Source organism: Microcebus murinus, chromosome 3 (genome assembly GCF_040939455.1).
Source record: "Microcebus murinus isolate Inina chromosome 3, M.murinus_Inina_mat1.0, whole genome shotgun sequence".
In the NCBI taxonomy this organism is placed as follows: domain Eukaryota; kingdom Metazoa; phylum Chordata; class Mammalia; order Primates; family Cheirogaleidae; genus Microcebus; species Microcebus murinus.
This window is the reverse complement of record NC_134106.1, coordinates 84,601,702-84,624,863: the sequence shown is the minus strand read 5'-3', so window position 1 is coordinate 84,624,863 and position 23,162 is coordinate 84,601,702. Positions and strand designations below refer to the sequence as shown.

The 23,162-nt window shown below is 40.1% G+C and overlaps 1 protein-coding gene across 2 annotated transcripts in view; it reads left to right on the top strand.

The window, feature by feature from the left end:
• The window catches only part of ST6GAL2 (ST6 beta-galactoside alpha-2,6-sialyltransferase 2), a 76,973-nt gene extending 55,274 nt beyond the window's left edge, over positions 1 to 21,699 (top strand). For both annotated transcript variants that reach the window (XM_012737640.2, XM_012737637.2), the window contains exons 5-6: positions 123 to 297; positions 16,310 to 21,699. In XM_012737640.2, the coding sequence (XP_012593094.2) occupies positions 123 to 297; positions 16,310 to 16,581 (447 nt within the window). In that variant the 3' untranslated portion in view covers positions 16,582 to 21,699. The remainder of the gene's footprint in view (positions 1 to 122; positions 298 to 16,309) is intronic.
• Positions 21,700 to 23,162: the final 1,463 nt, after the last annotated feature.

The following is a 23,162-nucleotide window of genomic DNA, read 5'->3' as shown; positions in this document are numbered from 1 at the left end:
GAGGAAGTGTCTGTAGAAGTGACGACGAGTCGTGGGCTTCCCCCTCCCTCCAGCCCAGCCTGCCTGGGTGCTGCCCTGTCTCCTTTTGTCTACTTGATTGTTTTGATTTTCTGTTTCCTTAGTGGTACAAGAAGCCAGATTACAACCTGTTCACTCCATATATTCAACATCGTCAGAAAAACCCAAATCAGCCATTTTACATTCTTCATCCCAAATTTATATGGCAGCTTTGGGACATTATCCAGGAGAACACTAAGGAGAAGATTCAGCCAAACCCACCATCTTCTGGTTTCATTGGTAGGTGTACGTCAAAAACTGGAATAATCGGGCAGCGGGCAGGGGGAGGCCTAATTAATATTTAATAAATAAACAGTCATGTTATACAGGCGGAGTACCCCTTTTCTGAAATGCTTGAGACCGGAAGTGTTTCGAATTTCACATTCTCTTGGATTTTGGAATATTTGCAAATATTTAACTGGTTGAGCATCTCGAATGCAAAAATCTGAAACGCTCCAGTGAGTATTTCCTTTACATGTCATGTAGACACTCTAAAAGGTTTGGATTGTAGAGCATTTTGGATTTCAGATATTCAGAATAAGGATGTTCAACCTGTATAATAAGAGCCATTAACAGGTAGATTAATGGAAAAAAAAAGGAAAACTCACATAACAAATTACTCCAAAATTTTAAGGTGTAAAGCAAGAACTATTTTATTTTTCTCATGATTTTGTGGGCCAGTGATTTTTCTTTCTGTTGCACCTGGCATAGCTGGGGGTCCCTTAGTGGTATTTAGCTGCTTCGTGGGACGGTTTGACTTGCACGTTCAGCCCCTGCTCCACTGGCACTGTTGACCGTGCACCTGCCCGTGGCTTTTTTGCATGGTGGTTTCAAGATAATTGGACTTCTTAAATGGCAGCTTAGGGATCCTAGGGAGTGTATTCCAAAAGACGGGAAGTAGAAGCTGCCGGTTTCTTAAGGCAGACACCAGAGACTTGCACAGCGTCACCCGTGCTATTCTGGTGGTCAGAGCCAGCACAGAGCTCACCAGATTCCAGGAGAGAAACATAGACCCCGCCTCTTGAGGGGAGGTGAGGGAGACATTTCCAGGAATCTGTGGCATTTTTAATCCACCACCCACTCTTGTTCACATTGCGTATGGGATGCCAGGCTGAGGAACTGAGTTTGTGACTATGGGATAGGGCATCATGTTCCAAGATTACTGGTAGGTGGGACTTTGATGAGACTAGTTCCAGTATCTCGTTCAGCTCTCTCAACCAGAGAGTCCACTGGCTCTAAGCCAAAGATGGATTTTATATAACAAGATAATGACATTTGGCTTATATTTTTTCAGCTAGGCTTTGATCCTCAAGGTTTGTGGTTTTACCCCATTTCTTTAACTGTGTTTCAGCTTATCATTCCATTATTTCTTTGCTTTTATCAGAGTAGGGTAATACTAAGGAAAATCCTAGATCCCCTTGGCAATATGAAAGGCCATAATAGAACCAGGGATATTGGTTTTGTCTGTAGAAACTGTAATGTTCTCTGCCCCAATTTCAATGAATTTAGAGCCTTGTGCCTTCCTTGGGCTGCGCAGTGAGTCCCTATGCATAAAGGACAGATTTGTGGAGGTAACATACTGGTTTGGTTATGTACACAGGACATACAAATATTCTCAATTGAGGCTTGCAGATTTTAAAGTGGGTTTATGGTATTGTAACAATGTGAAATATTTTACATAGAACTCAAGAAAAAATGTACAATATGACTGCATATTATTTTTCTTAGCCACACGGTTTTTTTTTCCTCGTCTTTAAAGTCATGCCTTTGACACTCTTTGTTTCCAAATGACTCTTTTGAAACCCCAAGTTCTTTATCTTCTGTACAATTTCAGAGGATCCTGTTGATTTAGAAAAGAAAGTATAATCTAGTTTGTCAGCAAAGGGTAAACAGGATGGAATAATGCCTAGGAAGCACAATAGGATGTGGCAGGAGTTTAATAAAGTCTTTTTCATATTGTCACCTTCTCATGAATTCATGGGGCTAATATTTGATTTGAGTGAAAGTTTTAAAGCACAGTGAGGGGGCCCTGTCAGATATACTTATTATCAACATGTGGTTTAAAAAATTGAAGCTAGAGAGTCATAGCTGGAAAAGGCGAGTTCCCATGTGTTTTTGTTGAAAAAAAAAATTATGCCGCATGTGGCCAGCTTCCCTTCATAGCTATTTACTGAGACTCTGGAGATTTCGGAGGCTGATGATTGTGTTTAAGGTTTCTTTGACATGAAGCAGGGGGATGCAGTTCTATGTCACTGCCAGAATGTACGTTGAGGTTGCACGGGCTTGCGTTTGAATTCTCTTCTGCCCCTTGCTAGCTGTCCGACCTTGGGCAAGTTACTTAATCCCCTGACCCTCAATATCCTCAGGTGACAAATGGAAATCATAATAAAACCTTTCCAAGAATGAGGTAGCTAGCCAATTTGTAATCATTATTTCCTAGTGCTGCCCTGCCCAATGTGGTAGCTATTAGTCACATGTGACTACTTAAGTTTCAATTAGTTAGAATGAAATAAGAGGGACACTTCCATCGTGGTGCCATTAGCCCCATTTCATGTTTTGAGTGGCCACTATGGCTACCATATTGGACAGTGCGGATGGAGAACATTTCCTGGTCCCAGAAGTTATGTAGGACAGCACTGTTAAGTTTTGCTAATCACAGAAGAATGAAAAACAGCAAGTTGATGAGGAATCATTAAGTTCCCACTGGACAAGCTATGGATGGGAACAGAAGATGCAACAGATACCATGGTCTGGTGTCTACAAATTCATTTATGGCTCTTGTGTCATGCCACAGCCAAGCACAAGACCCCTGACCAAAGACGGGCAGTAGATACAGCCTGGGTGAGCTCTGTTCAGCAAAACACCAGCACTCTCTGACTACCCCCGAAGCTACTGTAGTCTTTACACCTCCTCTTTTATCTTGACCAGAAATCAGTTGAGAGCCAGAGTCTATTTTATAATTTATCTGATAGTCTTAAATAGCAGTAAAATGATGTCACCCACATCTCAATCTGTCTGCCATAAGAATTTAAAAAATCAATGAGTGTAGTTTTTACTTTTATGGAAAAGGTTCTCTGAATGCCCCTTCGTGCTCTGAGGTCATGCTGAAAAGGTATTGACTTGTTGTCTCAGCACCTCATCATTTCCAAATACTCTAACCTCTAACGTCAGCCTCTGAATGAAATAACCCATTGACAGGCAGTTATGAGAGATTAGAGCATTTCAGTTTGCACCTTCTGTCTTGTGCCCCAGGTGCATGGGTCAGCGAGGTGGTCATCGTCAGAAAAGAGCACCCTGGCAGTGTCCCACCCTCCTGTTGTTCTGATCCACACAGGGCTGCACTGGAACTGAAGCAGCACGAATCACTTTTTTTTTTTTTTTAATTATTTTTTTTATTTTGGCATATTATGGGGGTACAGATTTTAAGGTTTCAATAAATGCCCATTTCCCCCCCTCCCCCCAAAAGTCTGAGTCTCCATCATGACCATCCCCCAGACGAATCACTTTTTTTACTGATGTGTTCATCGGCTAGCTGTACATATCTACACACATGGCTGGTTTTATATTGCCTTTTCCCCTCAATCTTTGTGTCTGAAGCCTTTACTGATGTGTTCATCCGTATGTGAAAAATAAGTCTTCCATGTAATTATTTATATTTCTAGACCCACCACATACATTTTCCTTATACATTTTTAGGAATCTGCATATGTGAAACAGAGGGACTGTAAAAGTTGACTATTTTGAACACAGAAGACATTTCTCTGTATAGAAATGTATAGAAATGGATCCATTTCTAATGGATCTGTATAGAATCCAGTAGATCCAATGGATCTGGATAGAAACGGATCCAGTAGCAGTTAGATTCCCAGGGAAATGCTCCTGAACTCTTTAAATGTAATGCTGTTGGTGCTATTCAGAGGCCTGGTTACTGGGACCTGAATTCATCACATAGGAGGAAGGTGGTGAACAAAGAAGTCATCCATTAAGTGGATATTAATTGAGCACCTCCTGTGTGCCAGGCACAGGGCTGGTCCTAGGGGCATGTTGGTATGGAAACCAGGCAAGGGTCCTGCGCACACTTTGTGGTGCTGGAGGGGGATGGGGGAAGACAGATGTAGATAAAATATAATTACAGCCTGTGATAAGTGCAATGAAGGAAAAAGAACAGAAAGCTGCATCAAAAGTTGGGCAGTGTCTGTTTGGCTCATGATTGTGTTCTTCCTCTTAGCCTGGCATAGTAGATAGAAAAATAATAATTATTATTATTATTTGGTGTATAAATAAATGTTCCAGCTCAGTAGTTCTCAAAGTTTAACATGAATCAGAAGATTTGTATATCAGTAATCCTTTGCTGCAAAGCAAAACTTAGATACTGAAAAGAACAGTGAGCTTTCATAATCTCACACAGTTTCTGCAGGTCTGTAATCTGAGCGCAGATTGGCCGGATGATTCTGGCTTGTGTCCTGTCATGGAGTTACAGTCGAGCCATCCAGACGCAGGCAGGGTGGTCTGCTTCCAGGAGGGCTCACTTGCATGGCTGTGGGCAGGAGGCCTCAGTCCCTCACTCACCACCTGTACCTCTCCATAGGGCTGCTTGGCCTTCCTCACAGCTTGGCAGCTGGTTTCCTGAGAGCACGGAATCTGAGTTGAAGGAGGAAGCCACATGTTTTCATGAAGTTATAACTATCACATTTGCATTCTATAATATTTGTTACACGTCAGCACCTTTGTGGTGGGAGGGAACTACACAAAGGCAAGAGTAGCAGATGGGAATCACTGGGACCCAATCTGGAAGGTGGTTGTCACAGCTTTTTAAACCAGAGTACTGGGCCCACTCTCTGAGTTGCTTAGTATGTGGAGGTGGTGAGAATTTGTTTTGCATTTCTAGCAAATTCTCAAGTGATACGGATACTGCTGGTCCTGGGATCAAACTTTGAGAACCACTCTTTTAGCTTTTTAGAATCTTAAAGTTAGAGAGAACTTTAGAAATCTAGTCTACAGGTTCTTTTAATATGTTGATAGAAGTACCAGGAAGGTGATATGCATTTGGCTCCATGGGCAGACACAAAATTCTTTAATAACTAGTAATCACTTACTTGTTGCAATGTTAAAACACAAATGGAATAGTTATTTTTATTTGTGTTTAGTTAAAACAATATAACATATTATTACCAGAAATATCACTTATTTATGTCTTTGTCTTTTGAAATTTTGTAGCATTTAATCCTATGTTTCAGCGTCCTTGCATTTTTAACTACAAATACAATTATCCTTTTGAAGACATACCTATAAAATTTGCTCCCATTTCTGATGAACTCATTTTACATCCTTAAAACTTATTGTGAAATGACATACTTAATAACAGGATTTTTGTTTGTTTCTATCAAGTTGGGACCCACATTCTTAGACATACAGAGTAGTGGAGAATAAGTTGGAAACCAACAAGCCAAATCCCAACTCTCATTGATTTCAAAAATCCATCCTCTCTGTAAAATTTGGGCAGATGATTCTCTTCCCAAAATCTGTATGTTGAAATTCTAACCCCCAAGGTGATTAGGAGGTAGGACCACTGGAAGGTGATTAGGTCATGATGGCTAAGCAGCCCCTCATGCATAGGATTAGTGCCCTTATAAAAGAGATCCCAGACAGCTCATTCGCCTCTTCCACCATAAGGACACACCAAAAAGATAGCCATCACTGAACCAGGAAGTGGACCCTCACTAGACATTGAGTCTACTGACACCTTGATCTTGGACTTTCCAGCCTCCAAAACTGTGAGAAATAAATTTCCGTTGTTTACAGCCACCCTGTTTCTGGCATTTTGTTACAGCAGCCAGCTGGAATAAGACATTCAGCCAACACCTTTCTCTCAAAAAGTGTAACATCCTTCCTGCACCTTCATGAGCAACCCCTAGCCGAGCACCAAAAGCATCCCTGATGGCTTATAAATCACGTGGTCTTGCCTTGTTGGGTTAGGACCTGATATGTGTGTGTATGTGTGCGTGCACACGCCTGTGTTTTCTGCTGGGCAAAGGGAAGCAATCAATATTGAAGGGAAGAAGAGTCTAGATGCAATTTCTGTTTAGTGCACCAGGCGAGTGTCCTTGGATTGGTGAGCTTGGGGATACTGTGACATCAGAATTGGCATTGATCCCAGCACCCCATGGCAGGCTGAGCTTTTCCTTCACCTCTGCAGGATCTGTGTGTTATCATTTCCTATAGGGAAGGAAATCAGATTTCCTGGTAAAATCAGATTTGGACAGAAAGACTTAGTTTGCAACTAAATAAATTCTCCTTCTTTTATCTGCAAATAAGAGGGCTTTCTTTTCTGCTTAAAGAGGAAGTAAGTTTTGTGATTTGAGGAACACATTGACCTGGCATTAAAGAAAACTTTAAGCCACTCTTACCAAAAGTCATTTTATTGTTGGAAAACCATCTGATTTCAGAAGTTTGCAATTCATGTACATATAGACCTTATTATGGTTTCCTTATAATAACTGAATTAGAGAATATGTAAATAATTATAATATTGATATAGTATAAATACATTTTAACATTAAATGAATTAAACTATACTTTAATTACAAGCTTAATATTTTTTTTTTTTTTTTTTTTTTTGAGACAGAGTCTCGCTTTGTTGTCCAGGCTAGAGTGAGTGCCGTGGCGTCAGCCTAGCTCACAGCAACCTCAAACTCCTGGGCTTGAGTGATCCTTCTGCCTCAGCCTCCCGAGTAGCTGGGACTACAGGCATGCGCCACCATGCCCGGCTAATTTTATGTATATATATCAGTTGGCCAATTAATTTCTTTCTATTTATAGTAGAGACGGGGTCTCGCTCTTGCTCAGGCTGGTTTTGAACTCCTGACCTTGAGCAATCCGCCCACCTCGGCCTCCCAAGAGCTAGGATTACAGGCGTGAGCCACAGCGCCCGGCCTACAAGCTTAATATTAATAAGATTCTTATTACAGTTTTAATATCTATAATGTATACTGAAGTTCTCTTGAATTCCTAAATTATTTTAAAATCATGTTTTCTATATTTTTAACATAAAATAAATTCCTATTATGACTGAGCAACTCTACCTAACAAAATATTCTGAATAATTATTATTAGAAAGTTGAATATTTACTGCAGTTAAACATGAAAACCTTACTCGAAGTTGCATGTTAATTATCGATAATTATTTTTCAAAGCATTAAAAAATAACTATGTGAATACATTTTGACTTATGGTAACAAGGTCATTGCTTGGAAATCAGTAAAAGCTTGACTAGCTTTTTAAGAATTTCTATTTTATTAACATAAAGGCTAAGCTAAGGAGGTTTAGAGTCATGATTCATCCTCCCATAGATATGGGTCCAAAGCTTTCATCAAACCTTAAGGAACAGAATGGTTCTATCTTGATTCATAAGCTTTTCTTTGCAGCTTTTTTGAAGTATATCCTAGAACTTTGCAGGCCTTATAAAAAGAAGGAAAATAGCATAACAAAATGTTTAAACATTTTTTAAAACAACAAATAGTCCCACACCCCCCACTTCTTGGTAGTGCTATCCTGATTTTATTTTAGGGCATATGCTTCCAAATCTTGACCACATCTACAGCTTAACATTGTAATGATGAGCCTCCCGCAATGCTGAATGAATGAACAAATGAATGAACGGGAGGTTGTGATTTATGTTGTCTTACAGACTCTCCCCTTTGACTTAACTGGCGTCATATCTGGGAGGGTGCACACCCACCTCAAGTGTCACTTTACCATAGCTCTACAGAGACCAGAATCAAAACTTGGCCGAACGACTCAACTAGCTGTTTGAACTTGAGCCAGTTACTTACCATCTCTAAACCCCAGTTCTTTCAACTCCAAAATGAAGATGCTGATAGTATCTTTAACTTTGAATCATCATTTGCCTAGGCACAATAACAAATATTTACTATTTACTGTTACTGTGACCTGCCTCATCTAAAACTTTAGGTTAAATAAGACTATACTTCCAAATAGAAAAGGACTGCTTTTTCGTTAAGATCTATAATCATGGTGAAAGTGGACTTTTGTTTTCTTTGATATTACAGAGACCATATAATTACATCAAATAGGTTTATCATTTATGCCTTTCTTTAGTTGTTGAGTATTTTGGTTGTTTTAGAGTATTTGATATTATCATACAATTATGTTAATAAGTCATTCCCATATTCATGTACTAATACAAACTATAGTATATTCTATAAGTGACTAAAAAGACTTTTCTTTCCTTTAAAGCATTTCCGTAAGGTAAATTCCCAGTGATATTAGTGCCAGTGCAAAGGATATAACATTTTGATGATTGCTGATAAGAGCTGACATATTGCTTTCCCAAGGATTACCTGGTTGAGTTACTAGTTAGACTCCACATTTGTCCTCACTGTCCACAGAAAGATGTACATTAGTAGCAATATGGGAGATGTATTACTTGTATCATTGTCTTCTTCAGAGAAGCAGTAAAGGGATTGTATACCTAGTATTGGACCTCATATGTATTTAAAATGGAAAGGATGTAACATTGATCAGGGTAATTTAGAAGATCCATAAGGACTCGTTTCTTTGGAACAACCTCACCTCATTACGCTCCTTACACTCAGCCCATAGGGAGCTACTTGTTCATATATGAGGAAATTTTCTCTCTTTTATCCCTAGTTGGATACTAGAGATTTTATCTCGTTATTTGGTGCAATGAAGTCATTTTTACAGTGCCGTAGCCTGACTGAGGATAAGGAATAATTTACTTGGAATCCCACAGCTTCTATTTCGCCCTCATAATGACAGATATTTTTATAGAAAGTTTGTGATCTCACCTGGATTGGGTTGCCACCTTCATGCAGTAGGGCGTCCAGGCAAACCAGGAGGCACCAGCCTTCCCGCCCTTGGCTCGCAGCCTGAGTGCCGATGGGCAGACAGGCCTTGCAGCCAGGAGTCCAGTCCAACATACACACAGACATGGAACTCGTTTATAATGTATGATTGCCAGTTCTTGTTATTGCAGGAAGCACCAACACCTCTACCCTCCCTTTTTGTAAAGGCAGCCACTATTGATAATATTATAACTAACGTTTTTGAAATTCACAAATGTAAACACTGTAATTTCAGGCTATTTAATATATGCACAAGAATAATATGCTTATAAAAACAGGTTATAACTTCATTTCTTTCCCATTTTATATTGCATTTTGGGATCTAATTTTCCAATATATCATCTAGACTCAGAACATTAACACAAAATAATAATCCACTAAACATCCATATTTGTGATTGTATAAAACGTGTCACCATTTTGTTTTTTAGAAACAACTTTTCACATTTACCTGTAAATAATGAATCCTGAATGTGTGTTAGCAGCAAATAATGCAATATAAGTGAGCTAAAAATTGGCCTTCAAGTTATTATTCTTGAAGGACAATTCATATTTTATTATATTGTATTATTTTATTTAATGTAGTAGAGGCTTCTTAAATTGTTTCAAGTTAAGATTTCCAAACCATCTTTTAATTAAAAGTATTTTCTGGAAATGCCACTTAAAAAGTCACTTTTTCTCTTTAAGAAATCTTAAGTGTAGCTCTCATAATTTTCCATTTACCATTGAATTTATGGAAAACCACAAAACAGCTGCTAGATTTCCATTAGCCTGGCATATTTAATAAACTTAGCCCTTCCCCCTTACCCCTCATTCAGGAAAAAATGTTTTTCAGTGTTCTCTTGGTGATTCTCAGAAATTCCTAATTTACCTCGCATATGAATTATGTTCAAGTGTTTATTAGCATTGCTTTAAGCTGGTATTTTTTCTTGTGGCTTGTATGATGTTCTGTTTTATACCCATAACTCATTTTGCTATTTACTGGAAGAATATTGTCTTCAAGGAGTAAAGTCTGTTACTCTTAATGATTTTGAATGCTATTTTAAATATTCTGTCAAGGTGAAAAGCACGGTAGTTCTGCTATAATCACAATTAAGCTAAATGATTAAATTATACTAGACTCTGATAACACAGCCAAGATATCTATATATGCAAAGTAAAGATTTATAAAGGAAACCTCATTTATTTAGAATTTGTGATAATCTGAACATGAGTTAAAATTTGCTTTTTCTTCAGATTTTAGAGCAAATAAGTACATGTCCAATCTGCTTGTTATACTGAATCATATAACATGACATTTTATCAAGACCAGTAGAAATGCTTTTTAATTGGTTTGATAATTATCTTACATTATGCAGTATTTAAAAATATGCAGTTTGGCAAATTAAACCTCTTGAGACATAATTGCCTGGAAAATACTAACACTTTTTTTCTTCAAGTGAATCATATGGACTCATTTGTGAAAACTGGCCATGTAAGAAACTTAACATTAGTTAAATTCTGTTTAAAGATTTTAAACAGCTGGCTAAATGCCCATTTGATTGGCTTTGATAAACACATTACAAAGTGTCTAAATATTCATTTGCCTGTCAAAAAGTCCAGTTTCATGTTGAAAGCAGTAAAATTTTTATTAGTGATGAAGATATTAATAGTTAATTTTTGGTAGTCCATAAGCAAAATTACTTAACATAAAAGTTCCATAAGCGATTTTTTAAAAAGTTATTCTTTACTGAATTGCATAGTGTTAGATTATTTGTATTCTTCTTGCATATTAGGTAATCCTAAACAGGCATAAGGGAGGAAATGAAAAGAAATCAATAACATTTTTAGCATAACCAGATGTGAATTCCCCACGTCAGTCTGGCATGGAGAAATGATAATGAAGTAATTTGATATTTTGAATTCCTGCGTTTATGGTATCTTTGCAGAAAAAAACAACACGACAGGCTTGACCGCTTATCCTTAGAAGGTTGCTTACAAGGTTGGCCCTGGGCTGGTGTCTGGGAACTTGGATTTGGGAAGGTTCCCACCCCTCTAACTGATAAGACTGGTTCAGTCATCTTTACTGTTTATGCAAGAAATATGGTTTATATTGAATACTTGCTTTCTTTCTGGGAGTCTGGAATTTTGGTACATGCCAGGAAGACTGCTTACAAGACCAGCTCCCAATAAAAACCCCAAGCACTGAGACTCTAACGAGCTTCTCTGGTTGGCAACATTTCACATGTGTTGTTTTCTTAATTGTTTCTGGCTGCTGTGGCTTATTAAACCAGCAGTCCCCAACCTTCAAGGCACCAGGGATCGGTTTCATGGAAGACAGTTTTTCCATGGATGGGGGCGGGGGGGGGGGTATGGTTTGGGGATGATTCAAACTCATTACATTTATTGTGCAGTCAAACCTCTCTGCTCATGATAATCTGTATTTGCAGCCACTCCCCAGCGCTAGTATCACCAACTCAGCTCCACCTCAGATCATCGGGCATTAGATTGTTGTAAGGAGTGCAACCTAGATTCCTCACATGCGCAGTTTACAGTAGGGTTCACACTCCTTATGAGAATCTAATGCCGCTGATGATCTGACAGGCAGTGGAGCTTATGCAGTGATGCAAGCAATGAGAAGCAGCTGTAAATGCAGATGAAGCTTTACTTGCTCACCTCCTGCTGTGTGGCCCAGTTCTTAACAAGACACTGGCCGGTATTGGTCTGTGGCCCGGGATTTGGGGACTGTAGGCTTACACAATGAAAATTTCTCTCTCGCAGTTCTGGAGGCTGGGAAGGCAGAGATTAGTTGCTGATCAAACTGGTTCCCAGTAAGGGCTCTCTTCCTGGTTCACAGACGGCTGCCTTCTTGCTCTGTCCTCCCATGGTGTCGCTGTAGAGAGAGATCATTTCTACAACATGTCTTATAAAGGCACTAATCCCATTCACGAGGCCTCCACTCTCATGACCTAATAATGTCCCAAAGGCTTCACCTTCTGTACCATCGCAATAAGGATTGGGGTCTCAACATGTGCATGGAGGAGGAGAGGGAGGACACATTTGGTCCATGCCAGTTGTTACAACTCATTGCTGGGGCAATTAAGTCCTTGTGCGACTCCCCTTGAAGAGGGCTCTGGAAGCTTGCTTCTGGTGTCCCCTGGTCTTTACCGTGTGCACCTTTTCCTTGTGCTGATTTTGCTTTGTATCTCCTGTCATCGTAAATGCTAGTCAGGACTACAACTCTGTGCTGGATTTTGTGGGTCTCCCTACCAAATCACTGAACCTAGGGGTGTGCTGGGAACTCCTGACATAGCACCTTGTTGGTGGTTATTCAGAGAACCTCTGAGACCCATGTGCTCTCATTTATGTCATTTGTAGAGGACAAGGCTAAGTGTCAGAACTTCGCAGAAAAGATCTGGTGGTAGTGTGCGAACATTTTTCTCAGTATAACATTTAGGATACATTCTTCAAGTCATCCTCAGTGTAGTCTGGTCATGGGCTTTCTTCCTGTTTTAAATTTAAAGATGAGATTTTTAGTTTTGTTTAATTTAGTTTTTTTTTGTTTTTTTTAAGAAACTTTCTCTAAGTCCCTAATGATGATTAGCACTGTACCCAGCTTGATAAATATTGAATTTAGTTGAAAAGGCCTCCAACAGCGCTTGAAGACTCTGTCCCACCCTACCTGCCTGCAGTTTCTGCCTGCCTCCCCAACCCTGTCCCACCCTACCTGCCTGCAGTTTCTGCTTCCCCACACCCGGTTCCTAACACACACATCGGAACTATGTAAGAGGGGTTATGTACCTCCAAACGGTGTGTCTACCTAGCTCCTTTTCACACAGTATAAAGAAATTTATCCTTCAAGTTTTTGTATATTGTTAAGTAATATTAATAACTCTTAGGAAAACTGATGTGTAGATTTAACCACATTGGATATAATAATAATAATTCCAATATTTATTATATGATAGTCTGAAGCTAAACTCAATTTATATATGACAAAGCTTTAAAATTAAAACCGCAAAGTATGCATATGCCAAATGAATTGATCATGCTGCTTTAAGAAAGGTTTAAAATGTTAAAGAATATTCTCCTCCTTTGGCACCATAAATCTCCTTGTCCACCTTTCACATATACCCAAGGAGCTGTGAATTAATCTTTTGCTTTCTCCTTGAAGTTGCCTCTATACCAATTCTGATATTAGTGCTACTACAGCCGGCTGTCACTTAAACACTCAGAACAGATGCTGCTGTTACTTAAATTTTAGGGTGCACTAGGTAGACTGTGGTTCATAGTTACAGGAAGCCACAAATTCACATGAGACTACAAAATGAGATAGGGAAACCATTGTTGCTAAATCTCTATCTCATGGGCAAACATCAAGAGGAACTATTTAGATAGTTAACGACAAACACCCCCTTTTTAACATCTATTAACTTTCAGTTTGGACTGTTGTGAACTAACCAGCAAACGTCTCTATTTCTGAAGCTCTAGAAATTATTTTAAAATATAAAAGTATTTATCTGAGAAAATAAGTGTACAAATTTACATATATTGAAAGCATAATGTTTTGTCTAGTCTTATGACAAAATCTGTATTGTATATTTAGCAGATACAGGATTTAAGATGTAACAATTAACTAGCAGCAAGAGTAAACATTTTCCCTGGAAAACTTTCTAGAAAAAGTAATCAGATTAAAGCATGTGAAAGCCCTTTGAGACCAAGAAGATCACAAGGATGTGTAAGGAAACTACCCAAGCTTACTTGGGTAGTTCTTACTTCTTACTTGGGTTTGGGTAGCAGTTCAGTTCTGGATTAGCTGTCAACATGCAGAATGTCTCACTTCCCACGAGGCAGCTTGGGGATCCGTCGCAGTGATTGTGAAAGAATATGTGTGGTAGCCCAGCCTGGTCCTTAAAGCATCATCAGTGGCCAGCAATGGTCCAGGAAGGCTTGTTATTGGCCCATCACTAGATTACCGTAGAAATTGCAAGTATTTAGAAACTTTATAGCACTTTCATATAGCCATGGCATCCAAATGGTTGATCATTCTTCTGGTAATTTATCGTTGCTGTATTTTACAAAAGTATTGGTCTGTGGTAGATTGTAAGGTTTTTCTAAATGACCCTTCGACACAGACAGTTTAGGAATGCTTGTTAAAAAATCAGATTCCTGGAGCTCAACACAAAGCAATGGAAACCACATTTCTGGGAAGAAGGACAAATCCCAGGAAACTGCATTTGAATAAGCTGCATGGGTCAGTCTTTTTCATGCTGAAGTTTGAGAACTGCTGCTTTAGGGGGAGGGCCAATTGCATGACCGGCGTACTCTCCTAAGTGGGAGATTGGTTTCTGAAAGCCACCCAGTGTAAGGGCCAGAGTTGCAAAGGTTACAACTCAGGCACAGTTGACTGCAGTCCCCTCCGATGCTGACGTGTTATTGGCTCATAGAAATGCCGGGGTAGCAGGGACCTGTGATTTCAGAGTATAGTTCCACTGCTAGGTCATTAAGATGCCTTTGTGCAAAGCCACTGCGCTGCCATGTGCAGGGGAAATGTTGTAAATGTATTGATCAGTCGTGTCTGCGATGTGAAGGGCACCCCTTTCCGGGGGGCTCCGTGTGTACAGCCACAGCCAGCACCGCAGACCCCATGCCCAGGTGAGGGAGAGCTGCCAGTGCCGGGCAATGCATAAGAACCTGGAAAACACGAAGCTGTCCCTGGCTCCACAGATACAGGCCCTGGAAAGACTTCACCTCCAGAGAACATACACCACAGAGAGTTTCTTGTTTGTTTAGGTTTAAAGTTACTGGGAATCAAAGATTTTAATTCTCCCTAGGTAGATGGCTTTCTCATTCAGCATGTTAACTCCTTGTAAATGCTTTTATGCAGGGGAGAAAAACACCCACAGAGCAGTAATTGCTAGTCAGAAGGAGGAAGACTTATTTAAGCTGCCTGCTTGTTGGTTGCTCCCGTGGTGCTGGGGTCCGTCCCATAGACCCAGTGTCCAGGAGGTGCTGCTTCCTTGTTCTCACCTGGTGCCACCTGAGCCACAGTGGCTTTAGGCCAGCCCAAGAGAGATGCCAGGTGATAGATCAGCCATGGAAAAGGGGAGGAAACTGGTAGACCTGGGAAGAAAACAAGATGAACTGACCAGCCATTTGAAGTTTTGACCATTGCCGCTGAGAACAAGTTTAATTAACTTCACAGAATTCGGACTGCATAATCTCCTTCTCTTTATTAGGAGTGTGTAAAACGAACAATACTGTGTCATGCCTCTAAAGTCTTCTAAACAGTAGAACACTGCTGTCTCTGGAACAGTAGTATCCCTTCTCCTGATTCCTTCTACCCATTGCCCACCAGGCAGCCCCTGCAACTTCAGGCTTCACCTCCTCTGGGCAGCCTTTCTGAATCTCCCAGGCAAAATTAGGCCCCTTCCCTCTTCTCTCACAGTGTCCCTTATACGGGACTTCTCTGGTTTGGGATCTTTGTGATGCAAACGTAGTTAATAATTGGAGAATATGACTGTCCTCTGCAGACAAATACTGGCTATAACAGGAACTAATTGTGTGGCTTTTTGTTTTTTCATAACAAGGGATACCTTTCCAGAAAGGTGATGAGCATGTGTTTTGTTTTTTTTTAATTTCACATTAGTGATGGTGTTGGTGATGGCAGGCAAAGAAAGAAAGCCTGTTAGTCTAGATCAAGGGTAAAATTCACTCAGTGACAGTTGGCTTTTGTAGCTCTCTATTTGAAACATTTAAAAAAAATTAAAACTTCAATACTGATATTCAAGTGAGAAAAATAATTTTGTTAAAATTATTCTTAAACTGTGTCACCCTAACTCCATTTCTTTCCATTCAAACAATGATGGTATTTTATAATAGCTGTTCCATTGTACAATTCCATTTTACAACTTTTCAAACAACTGTTTTATAGTCAATTTATAATCAAGTGACTATTTTGAAATCAACTTTCTATAGCATGTTTCTTTGGAACACAGCAGTCCTACCATTGTAAGCCACATGGGGTATGTGTGTAGAATGTGATACAAGATAGTCTGATTTAGGGATTGCAAATCTGTCATTCCCTAGAGCATGTCCCCATAAGTTCAATGACTTTTTTTTTATCTCTTGTTCCCAGACCCACAGTAATCAATTGAACCAGTGAGTATATTAGAGTATTACATCTTAATATGCACCCACCCCTTTGAACTGCATGCATGCCACTTAATGGAAGTTCTAGTATTGCAAATGTAAAGGTAACAAGAAAGTGAGTGCAAAAGTGAGTACCTCCTGCCACAGTCATTCCCCATTGCCACCACTCCAAAAAGATGATCCCTCTTGTTGGGAGTTGTTTATTGGGTTCTAATTATTTTTTTTTTTTCATGTCAGGAATCCTCATCATGATGTCCATGTGCAGAGAGGTGCACGTGTATGAATACATCCCATCCATCCGGCAGACTGAGCTTTGCCACTATCATGAGCTGTACTACGATGCAGCCTGCACCCTCGGGGCCTACCACCCGCTGCTCTACGAAAAGCTCCTGGTGCAGCGCCTGAACACGGGCTCCCAGGGGGATCTGCATCGCAAGGGCAAGGTGGTCCTGCCCGGCTTTCGGGCCGTGCGCTGCCCTGCGCCCAACTCGGCTGGTCCACACTCTTAAAAACGGTCTCTTGGGAAGCAATGTGCAATAACGTACTACTGTTGTACTTCAAAGTCACAAAGGAATACTTGAAGATAGATTTTTAGACAATGTAGTTTTGAGTCTTTAAACTATAATACAGTGGTGGTCGTAAGAATTCTTCTCTTTCTAAGCCATCGAGTATTTATTACTGCTTTGAATATAGAAATGGAATTAAAAAATGAAGCTCAAGAAAGATGCAAAAAAAAGATAGCTAGAAAGAAAAATGTACAACCATGGGTATGATACCTCCAAAAATGTCAGCCTTTTCTTATGCCAGGGGTACCCTTCATCAGGGTGGTTTCAAGGACAGGTTTGGGTGATACTCCTGATCATGTGAAATGCTTTCTATCTAGAAACATCCAAATTGAGGTACAGTATCTACAGCACCTAGTGTATCACTGATACATATATCAGTCATTAAACATCTTAGATTGTATGAAGAACATTTGACTTATCACACAGATATGTTTATTTTAACAGCAGAAATCCCCACCGTATCCTATCAGATGCATGTGTTTCCAGTCATTGCATTCCTCATCTCCGCTTCCTATGGTCTAGTGAATGCTTTGCTCTCTGTGTATCAAGACAGATTTCAGATTTCTAAACCCATAAAACATCCATCTTGAGGGGTCCAAGAAAAAGTAAGATCCCTTATAACACCCCAGAGGAGACCCTTTGTTTCCCTGCAATATCCCATGACTCACCCAGGAGCATAAGTGTCACACAGATGGAATACCGGACCCTGGTGCAACAGGGTGGCCCACGTGCTACCTGACTCCAGCTCTTCTGCTTTGTACCTCCTTACCTGCAGGTCTGCCCCACAGCTCTTGCTGTGACCACACACAACAATTGGTACAGCCCTGCGGGAGAAGGCAGGGGACACCTTGCTCCTATTAAACTAGAAGTAAGGACTTCAGAGCCATTGCCCTGTGCTGCTGGGGATGAACACCTGTCCCTTTTATATTATATGGATTTCTTGCAGGTTTTTATCACCTATTGGGAACTCAACAGTGATGTGCACTGAATTTTCACTAACTCTTCCTACAAACATTTGGGAATCCAATCCTTGTTTTCACAGATATGTTTTATGTCAGCAGCATGAAACAAAGCCATATAATTAAATACGTTGTGTGAAAGCATTGCTCTTTAACGACAAGGAAAATATGTATATGCTTCAGAGGAAAAGGCAGCTAGAGGGAAATTTTCATCCCAATACATTAGCTAAATTCAGATTTCTTAAATCTTAACTTCCATCACTGATACACTGAAATTTTTTTGGCTATGAAAATAGGGAAACAGAAACATTTGTAATACCTTAATTAAACATTTTATTCTTTCAATATATAACCAAAATGTATCTTAGTGGTATAGTGAAGACTTGTTGACAATGACAGTAGCAGCTTAATTAAATGTATTGTCTTGCAATGAATGTCAGGAGGGTTTAGTGGAAAAGTCTTATTTGTTTCAGGATTATTTTTTTTCCAGCATGTTCTCAGCACCATTTTCTTGAGCAAGAATGGTTTACAGAGACTGGAAGCTTCTGTTTGGTTAGTCTACTCAACAGAAATCAGGTGGATAACAGATGTCTCTTATGGCTTATTATAATAGTGAAGCAGGAGTAATTGATCAGTTTTCATCATGACAATATCCAATAAAAGCCCACTGTGAGAGTTTCACTATTAAGTCTGCAAGATGGGATAGATAACTTTGTCCTGTGCATTAACTTATGCCTGAGTAAACATGATCATGTTTCTTTCCAGTTTCTTTAAAGAGCTTGGTCTTGTCCACACATTCACATGTGCATGGTAAGTTCATTAACTCTGAAGCACAGATTAGGCAGCTCTGAGGTGGGATGACTATCCTCCTGCACTCTCTGGATCTTTCTGGATCTTCCAGGCTTTGCCTTTAAATGCCCCCAATTATTAAAGGTCCTTTTGTTGTCTTCCAAGTAGATTTGTGTGCAGGCATCCTTATTAGCCAGTTCAGTCCCCTTTGGTGACATGAGAACTTGACTAGGGAATAATTTATTGGGGTCAATGTAAATGTTCAAATTCAAAACACTTCAAAGATTTTTAAATGGCATTTTGTTGTAACACATGTACTTTTAAAAGGGTACTTCCAGTTTCACTGAAGTTATAAGAAAGACTGAAGAACATAAAGGAAATTTAATTAAAATTTTTAAATTTATTATGGCCTTAAAGACTCTTGGGAATCAGGGTCTGTTAAACATTTAGAAAATGTGGTACACATATTAATATGGTGTTGGCTAGGCATTCTTTTATTTAAAAGTTTAAATTGTTTAGCTTCTAAAAAAAATGTTAGGCAGTTATAGTTAATGTGGTGACTGCTTCTAGTATTAGCCAAATGGGTCCTAAGTGGCAGCATTTTGCCAGACATTGATTAAATCCTTACAAGCAACATTTACTGAACTCCAATAAACCCACAGCCCTTCTGTGGAGTAGTTAACGATAAATGGCACCCCACTGAATTTCTCCTGGGCTCTGTCCCTTCCAGAGTCCTCCATCCTCTTTTGTGAAGGGAAGCTGACACAGTCCTCATGGTGCAATCTGAAGCCATCAGGCATGCCTTTGTTCACGCTCAGGACTAACAAACATCACATGACTTTGCATTTCAAGATAATTCCACTCTGCCTTTTGTTGTTGTTGTTATTGTTATCACGAGGAAACAAATGTTGACCAAGAAAGACCATTCCACGACATCTAGATTCTCCCTGACTTGATTCTCTAGCCTGTCTGGCCAGGCAGGAGCATAACCTCTAACGAGCATGGCATTCCATGGAATACAGGTGCCGGTCCCGGGCAGCTGACCTTCCCCCACTCCATCCTTGCTGGGTTGCTTTTATAGAGAACTTTGTGCTCTGGATGAATAGGTGCTCAATTAAAAGTTATATCAGAGGAATACATTAAGATGGGTGAGGGAAGGGCTGTTACATATCTTAGGATTCCTTGGTCTTTCCTCCTCTGCCTGGATGCAGAGCCCAGAGAGCCCTGCTTCAGGGACAGAATTTCTCACGTGTCTCATCCCCTCAATCTCTCAGCCAGAAACTTAATCAGTCCTGGATTTTCCAGTAGTCCTCGGCCATTGCAAACATAGCATCTGGATGAAAGCAATGCTCAAATAATTGTTAGGGTTTTCAAAATTGGGAAATCAAAGTCACTGGGTCACTGTCTGTCTTACATGCTTATGAGCCAGTTCATTCTGTTGGAACAGATTACACCTTGTGGTGTTGGCTGACCCTTCTGAGCAGGAACACTTGGATCTACTGAATTAATTAGGTCCTCTTTGGGTGTGTTAAGTGGGATCAGTCTCAGATGAGTAATGGCATGTGATGGAAAAATTTTGTGCTCACAGCTGACATGATTGAAGTCCTCTCTCCAGCTTTTCTTACAGATCAATACACCTTGCATGTGGTCAAAGGTGCCTGGTCCCATTTCTGCTTAGCTATGGGAAGAGACAGAAAAAAGGTGTGGGGTGGGACCAGGGGAATTAACAGACAGACTTAAGTGAATATACAGGCCAAATAGCCTTGGAATATATTCTATCATATTGTCTGTTTTGACTTATGATTTTCCGATAGTTTAGAACTCTTACCCAGTGGTTCCATGACTAATCAAGGCAGCTCCATTTAGAAATTAATTACTTAGGTAAAAGGTGCCTGAGTTTAAACTTGTCTTTTATACTCTGGATATTTTCATTGTGAGATTATTATGCATGTTTCTGTCACTTGGGCTTTATTTACACACTTGGTAAATGAAAGGTATTTCTCTGTCAGTTCAAGGAAATAGAATTTAAATTCTTGTTTTAATAAATGAATAAAGCCTTTTAGTAAGAAAAACAATAATCCAATTCCTATTCAAGCTTGGGCTAATGACATTCAAAGAACTAAAGACATTGATCTAGTTCTTACTCTTAGTATAAAAAGTGTACATGTAGATATATAATTGTATATATCCTTATCTGCACACATGGTTGATTTTATATTGCTTTTTTTCATCAATCTTTTTGGATGAAACCTTTACACTGAATTTTATTTTAATGATGTGAACACTAATTTTTTAAGAGAAGGAAGCAAATGTTATATGTCCTTCTGTTAAAAAAAAATTAGTCCTCTAACCCCTTCCCCCCACATACACTCACACTAGCACATCTTGGCTACATTAAGAAAGGTCTGACAGAAATATTTAAAAGGCACTATGAAGGTAGAACACTACCTTCATATTATCCTAGTCAGAAGCCTGATTTAATGCTGAACTTTGAAGAGAAGTTTATCTATAGCTCATGGCTTTAAAAGATTAGGAGAAGAAACATTTATTGGTTCTATGGAAAATCATCTTCTTACTAGGTAGGTTTCAAACTAAGGAAACTGCATTGGTAGTGTTAAAATCTAACATTTATAGTATATATCCTTGTTTTACTCTAGGTGAAATACTTAGGAAATTCTTCCAGTGGAAACCAGTGAACTTTTCTAACAGCTTTGAGAATTTTTTTGTATAATAATTTTTAAAATGAAATGTGTACTCTTCCAACTAATTAAGGCTTGAGGTTTTGCAGGAGTCACATTTAAAAAGTGTTTGTATACATTTTAACACTTCGATATTTTCTATTTTGGTTTTGTATATTTTTATGTATACACAATGTACAGACTTTTCTCTTGTAAATAAAACATGTTTTCATTTGTCTAGAAGTTTCCCTGCTTTAATTTGTTGAAGTTACACATACAAATGAGCAAGTGGCAAAATAACCAGCCATCCCTTGGAAAAAAAAAATGGCATAAAGCCGAAATCTAATTAGAAGACTGAGTGGCAGCAAAAATAATAGTGTCAGACCTTCAAACCATGAATATGGACACAGTCTGGGCCTGAAACCACAGGTGGGTGGGTTTTTTGATTCCAAGGACTAATTGCTACATGCAGGAGAATGAAAGTGGCAAAATCAAGAAGCAAAAGCATGTTTAGGCTAACAAATCTTGATGCTGACTCAGTAACCCAGCAATGTGATTAACGTATGGCCTTGGGGGACTCTTCCCTGGCTCGGCAGGGCTTTAAGTCTTAGAGGACAGCTGAGTCAACTCAAACCTACCACAATGTCAAATTAGCTTTGGTAGTTTCATACTTGCCACATAAAGTGCAAACCGGTTCACTAGGCTCCTGGAAAGACATTCCTCAGCATTTGTGCTTTTCTGGTTAGAATGTGAAGGAATCCTCAAATCAGGGAATCCTTCAGGGTTCTTGACGGGAGGATGATGTGAGCAGGTGTGGAATTCCGGGGACATCCATCACCTGGGACAGTTGCGCTGAGTCGGAGAGGACTCCCACCACCTTTGTGCCACTGTCATTTTTCTTCCTCCACAAGATGACTGCTTTCTTCCAGGTGATTAAAACATGGGCCTGGCTCCGTCAGTTCCGATCAGGCAGGGCCGGGGGGTGGAAGGTCCGAGGGCTGCTGCTTCCAGAGCAGCCCGGGATGGACAAACCCCAGAGACTAAGGGGCACACACAGGGGACTTGGTGTCCTTTCCGATCAGGATGCTGCAGGGAGGATTAAGAGGAAAAGAAAAGGAATTTCTTAGGACAGGTAGCACTCAGAGAAAGCAGGAACTAGGTGAAGGAGGAGGGAGTGAACAGCAGGGGAGGGAAAGAGAAGGCTAAGGTGAGCTGACTAAAAATAAATGCCAGGGTCTCTGACTCCATTTGCATGTCAAAGTCATTACCTCAGAACCAAGCCTGCCACGTGACAATGGCATACCCAGCAGGCCCAGTGAATGCACTGGAGTGCTGTGTTCAAGAACTGGCCGGCCGGGCAAGGTGGCTCACGCCTATAATCCTAGCACTCTGGTAGGCCTAGGTGGGAGGATCGCTCAAGGTCAGAAATTTGAAACCAGCCTGAGAAAGAGCGAGACCCCATCTCTACTAAAAAATATAAAAAAACTAACTGACCAACTAAAATATATATAGAGAGAAAAAATTAGCCGGGCATGATAGTGTATGCCTGTAGTCCCAGCTACTCGGGAGGCTGAGGCAGGAGGATTGTGTGAGCCCAGGAGTTTGAGGTTGCTGTGAGCTAGGCTGAGGCCATGGCACTCTAGCCCAGCACTCTAGTGAGACTCTGTCTCAAAACAAACAAACAAACAAACAAACAAAACCCTGTGGGTTGGCTAGGAAACCAGCCTGAGCAAGAGTGAGACCCCGTCTCTACTATAAATAGAAAAGAAAACTAATTGGCCAACTAAAAATATATAGAAAAAATTAGCCAGTCATGGTGACTCATGCCTGTAGTCCCAGCTACTTGGGAGGCTGAGGCAGAAGGATCCATTTGAGCCCAGGAGTTTGAGGTTGCTGTGAGCTAGGCTGATGCCACAGCACTCTAGCCCAGGCAACAGAGTGAGACTCTGACTCAAAAAAACAAAAAAACAAAAAAAAAAAAAGAGGAAGAAGAAGAAAAACTCCTGGTGTGCAGAGAATGTGGAATGGAAGCTCTGGGTCTCTACCAGCCCCTCATTGCGTGCAGCAAAGGGTGGCGAGCCACAGTCCACGGCCCACC